The following is a 6,000-nucleotide window of genomic DNA, read 5'->3' on the forward strand; positions in this document are numbered from 1 at the left end:
GCCCTTGATTTCCATCACTGCTTTGGTCCTGAGCTCCAGAAATTCCTCTCTAAACGTCCTCACCTTGTTTCGTCTCCATCTTTTGGATGCTCCTTGAAACCTATTGCTTCCATCTTTGTTGTGACTCGTCCTGTGGTACTGTACTCTGTAATTCGTCAATCTTTGATAACATTCCTGTAACAGATTTGGGAGCATTTCACAGTTATAGAGTCATACAGGTCAGAAAAGGCCTTTTGGCCTATTATATCATGCCAACCATTGAGTACCACCTCTACTTTTACCAACACTTGATCCGTAACCATACAACCATAAGGCATAGGAGCAGAATTAGGCCATTCAGCTATCAAGTCTGCTCCGCCATTCAACCATGGCTAATTTATTTTTTCCTCTTAACCCCATTCTCCTGCCTTCTCCCTGTAATCTTTGATGCCCCTAACAATCAAGAACATATCAACCTCCGCTTTAAATATAATCAATGACTTGGCCTCCACAGCCGTCTGTGGCAATGAATTCCACAGATTCACCACCCTCTGGCTAAAGAAATTCCTCCTTATCTCTGACCTAAAGAGATGTCCTTCTATTCTGAGGCTGTGCCCTCTGGTCCTGAACTCTCCCACTACTGGAAACATCCTCTCCACATCCACTCTATCCAGGCCTTTCAATATTCGGTAGGTTTCAATGAGATCCCCATTCATCCTTCCAAACTCCAACATGTCCAGAGCTATCAAATGCTCCTCATACGTTAACCCTTTCATCCCTGGGATCATTCTCGTAAACCACCTCTAGACCTTCTCCAATGCCAGCATATCCTTCCTTAGATATGAGGCACAAAACTGCTCACAATACTCCAAATGTGGTCTGATCAATGCCTTATAGAGCCTCAACATTGCATCCTTCCTTTTATTTTCTAGTCCTCTCTAAACCTTCTATACCTTGGCTTATCCAGATAGTTCTTAAATGTTGTAAGTGCCTCTGCCTCCACCACCCCCTCAGGTATTGTATTCCAGATTCCAGCTACACTATGAGTGAAAATATTCCTCCTCAGATCTCCTCTAAATCATTATCCCTTTACTCAATACCCATCCCTTCTAGTTTTATTCATTTCTGCTGTGGGGAAAAGTTTCCTGCTAGTTCCCCTTGACCCTCGTCATTGTGTATAACCCCATCAGGCCCATCCTCAGCCTCCTCCCTGCCAAGGAAAACAGACGTCATAATGAATCCTCACAATGAATCACTGCAACGTTTTGATGAATTTCCTCAACACCTTCCTGAGTGTTATTACAGCCTTTACATTGCTAAAGCTGATATAAATGTTTTATGTACATCCACTGTGCTAATCCTGCATCACTGGCCATGTATTTATTTTGGGACCAAGGGTGACTGGTTTCATTATTTTGTTTCTCCAGAATATCACAGTTGCATTAATAAACGAAGGCACCTCAATGACTTCTAAAATTGGTGAGTAAAAATCTCGAGGATCTCAGCTGAGAAAGCAGGAGTGGACGTGCTGACTGGACAGTGTAAATGGGTTAACACTGATAGGGTTGTCGAGGACACAGATTTAAGGAACTTAGCGAAATGACTGGAGGATTTATCTATTATGCACAGTTCAAATAGGAAATTGCAAAGTGGACTAGAATGTATGAGTGAATATAAAGCTTTAAGGACATGAGGAAACAGGAGAGGAGTAGGACAAAACATAATGAGCCAAACAGAGTCACAGAGTCATACATCACGGAAACAGGCCCTTTGGCCCAACTGGTCCATGCGGACCAAGATGCCCTTCCAAGTTAGTCCCATTTACCTGTATTTGGTCCAGATCCTTCTAACCCTTTCCCATCCATGTACCTGTCCAAGTGTCTTTTAAGTGTTTTTATTGTACCTGCCTCAACCACTTCCTCTGGCAGCTCATTAGATATACGTACCACCCTCTGCGTGAAGAAAGTTGCCCCTCAGGTTCCTATTAAATCTTTCCCCTCTCACCTTCAGCCCTCTAGTTCTTGATTCCCCAATACTGGGAAAAAAACTGAGTGCATTCACCCTATTTATACCCCTCATGATTTTATAAACCTCTATAAAATCACCCCTCAAGTCTCTGAAAATAGCCCTAGCCTGTCCAACCTCTTCCTGTAACTCAGTCTCTCAAATCCTGGCAACATTCTTGTAAATCTTTTCTGCGCTATTTCTATTTAAATAACATCTTTCCTGTAGGAGGGTGACCAAAACTGAACATAATATTCCAAGTGTGGCCTCACCAGTGCCTTGTACAACCGTATCTTGTAAAAATATCCTCCTTTATTGCTGTCCAAGTTTATGAATAGCAAGGCAGGATGGTAGAAGCCATTTCTCCACCCCAGATGATTGGAATCTAGAGTATTTCCCATGCTTGGGTGTTTTGGCAGACAACTTGTACCACTGGAGTTAGAACTGGATGAGAACCTTGCAAAGAGCACAAAAGCATGAGGAGATGGCAATGGAGTGGAATTAGAGCTGAAGGCTTCAGCTGAAAAAGCAGAACAGGCATGATGAGCCAAATGATGTTCTCTGTGCTGTAATTGCTGCCACTGAGTTCACTGGTCATGGACTTCCCCTGGGGAGACACCCTTTGAAGGGAGATGGTCCTTTCATGGAAGGTTGACTACTTGGGGAACAGGACCCTGAGATAGAAACATAGAAAACCTACAGCGCATACAGGCCCTTCGGCCCACAAAGTTGTGCCGAACATGTCCCTACCTTAGAAATTACTAGGCTTACCCATAGCCCTCTACTTTTCTCAGCTCCATGTACCTATCCAAAAGTCTCTTAAAAGACCCTATCGTATCCGCCTCCACCACCATACTCCAGTCTCTGAGTAAAAAACATCCCTGACATCTCCTCCGTACCTACTCCCCAGCACCTTAAACCTGTGTCCTCTTGTGGCAATCATTTCAGCCCTGGGAAAAAGCCTCTGACTATCCACACAATCAATGCCTCTCATCATCTTATACACCTCTATCAGGTCACCTCTCATCCTCTGTCATTCCAAGGAAAAAAGGCCAAGTTCCCTCAACCTGTTTTCATAAGGAATGCTCCCCAATCCAGGCAACATCCTTGTAAATCTCAAAAGTAAAGTAAAACTTCACAAGGATGACTTCAGCGAGGATGGAGAGAAGGTAGAAAATTGGCAGAACAGGAGCATTTTGGGATTAAGGAATCAAATAGGTTTAGTGGTAAAATGTATCAAAATCAAAATAAACTCAATGCTTTTTCTTCAGAAAAAAGATATTCTTGTCATCAATAGTTCTTATGTCTATGTCACAGGTGTTATTGCTTCTGCTTCATTGTTTGTTCTCATTATTGCCGGTCTTGGGATGTTGGTTTACCTGAATCAAAGAAGACAAGAAAACATTACTGGCTGCACTGAGCACATTTCTGACAATCTCCTTCCCCAAAACATCGTCTAATCAAAGGACTACACATACATCATATTGGTATTGATTTATTATTGTCACTTGTACCGAGGTACAGTGAAAAACTTATCTTGCATACCGATTGTACAGGTCAATTCGTTTCAGATGTTTCAAAAGAATAGACAAAATGTGAAGAATGTGAATATTTTTCTTAAATGGGTAAGAAACAATCAAACCTTGATGTACAGAGAGATCTTGAAGTGCTGGTTCATGTGATGCAGATGGTGAGCATTCAACCAGAGTAAGCAATTAGGAAGGATATGTATGTTGCCCATGGTTTTTAGTGTGTTTGGAGCACAAGAAGACTTGCTGCAGCTGCAGAGCCTTTGGTGAGACCTGACCTGGAGTACTGTGTGTCTCTGGCTTCTGCACCAAATGAAAGTGTACTTGCTTCTGAGGCAGCATGGCACAGATTCACTATGGACGTGAGGGTTGTCCTATGAGGAAAAGACCATGCTTGAGTTTAGATGTTATGGTCTGGGTGAGAATATGGTGATTTCTTCTGGACATTAGAATCAGGTTTATTATCATTGACTTATGTCATGAAATTTGTTGTTTTGTGGCAACCGTACAGTGCAAAGACATAAAATTACTCTCGATCACAAAATAAATAGCGCAAAAAAAAGGAATAATGAAGCAGTGTTCATGGGTTCATGGACCGTTCACAGATCTGATGGCGGAAGGGAAGAAGCTTTTCCTGAATCGTTGAGTGTGGGTCTTCAGGCTCCTGTACCTCCTCCCTGGTGGTAGTGACGAGAAGAGGGATGGTGAACATAGAACCAAAGGACCCTGCCAGGGTAAGATGTTTTCAGTTCACCCTGGTTGCAGACTGTGGAACCAGCGAGATGAGCCCCAGGAAAGGGCTGAGAAGTTTCTGCCCAGATAGTTTTGCATCTTCTGGGCTCCTTACTCTGGAGATTTTTGGATGCTCACTCATTAACTATATTCAGAGTTCTTAAGGGAAATAGGGTTTTAAGAATAGAGGGATATAGGGATCAGGTGGGAGAGTGGATTTAAAGCTCAAAATCGGTCATGGTTTCACTAAATGGCAGATCCTGCTTGAATGGCTTACCCTTGCTTTGATTTCTCATTTCATTAAAGATGTGAATTTCAGGCAAGAACCAAGGTGGCAGCTCAGTCTCAACTTTCTTATTTAGTCACTGTGAATCTTATCCCCAAAAAATGTGAATAGTTATTTAACCAGACTTACTACTTCATTGCAGTATGGAATTCCACCCTTTACCTAGCTTATACTGCACTTCTTCATTCATTGTCTTCAGGCAGCTGTGAAATGACACACCACACCAAAGGGTTTTGAAAGAAAGCAATTTTTTTTGTTCCACAGCTGAAGTATTCAATCCATTCTATTACAAAAGCAAAGTACCATGTGTACAGGAGATCTGAAATGCTGGAAAATCCTCAGCAGGTCAGGCAGAATTGGCAGAGAAAGAAAACAAATAAATGAATCGGGTTGGACTTTTCTATTCTTTGGGGATGTCCAACATGTGTTGCTGCTTCAGATTTAGCGGACCTGAACTGTTTTCATAACATGCTGTGCACAGCAATGTGCTTGAACCACATTGAAGCATTTGAACAATGCTGTTTATTTATTTCACAACAAATGTATATTCCAAGATTATGAATCTGAATTACAATTGTTCAATCAATACTTGTTGCTGCTTCATGACTGTAAAATGTGAAATTTTGGCAAAGTTTCTATGAGGTAATTTTTTTATATATGTTAACAAAAGGCTTGAGTTATTTCTTCAGATTACATTAAAGACACTGCTTACTTTAAGGTTTGGTGATCAGGGTGTGAGATCTGTATACAGCATTTACCGGAGATGAAAGAAATAAAACGTGCCATTTTGTACTTATTGGACTCCGACAACTTTTGTGCCAATATTGGTCTTGGTATTGCTATTGGTTTATTATTGTCACTTGTACCAAGGTACGGTGAAAAACTTGTCTTGCATACCGATCATACAGGTCAATTCATTACACAGTGCAATTACATTGAGTTAGTACAGAGTGCATTGAGGTAGTACAGGTAAAAACAATAACAGTACAGAGTAAAGTGTCACAGCTACAGAGAAAGTGCAGTGCAATAAGGTGCAATATTGTCAGAGCATTTAGAAAATTCTTTTACCAATTATGGAGAGGCAGCATGATTTTCTATAAAGTGAAGATCCATCTCCAACAAACATAGAACATAGAGTAGTACAGCACAGAACAGGCTTTCGGCCTACAATGTTGTGCCGACATAGCTAATCCCTCCTACCTACAGAATGCCCATATCCCTCCATTTTCCTCTCATTCGTGTGCTCATCCAACCCCCTCTTAAAAACCCCAGTGAATTTGCCTCCACCACCCCATCAGGCAATGCATTCCAGGCATCCACCACTCTCTGAGTAATTCAATTTACTGAATACATAACTAATGTAACAGACAGGAGATTGACAATATCTCTGATGTATATGAACTTCCAGAAGCCACTTAGTAGGCTCCACATTAGACTATTAACAAAATTATAGCTCCTGGAGCTGTAGGT

The 6,000-nt window shown here is 41.5% G+C and overlaps 1 protein-coding gene across 2 annotated transcripts in view; it reads left to right on the forward strand.

The window, feature by feature from the left end:
* LOC127567524 (disintegrin and metalloproteinase domain-containing protein 12-like) overlaps positions 1-5,270 on the forward strand; it is a 48,664-nt gene extending 43,394 nt beyond the window's left edge. For both annotated transcript variants that reach the window (XM_052010520.1, XM_052010521.1), the window contains 2 exons: positions 1,407-1,458; positions 3,301-5,270. In XM_052010520.1, the coding sequence (XP_051866480.1) occupies positions 1,407-1,458; positions 3,301-3,443 (195 nt within the window). In that variant the 3' untranslated portion in view covers positions 3,444-5,270. The remainder of the gene's footprint in view (positions 1-1,406; positions 1,459-3,300) is intronic.
* The last annotated feature ends 730 nt before the right edge of the window (positions 5,271-6,000 follow it).

The sequence above is a fragment of the Pristis pectinata genome, chromosome 2, assembly GCF_009764475.1.
Source record: "Pristis pectinata isolate sPriPec2 chromosome 2, sPriPec2.1.pri, whole genome shotgun sequence".
NCBI lineage: Eukaryota > Metazoa > Chordata > Chondrichthyes > Rhinopristiformes > Pristidae > Pristis > Pristis pectinata.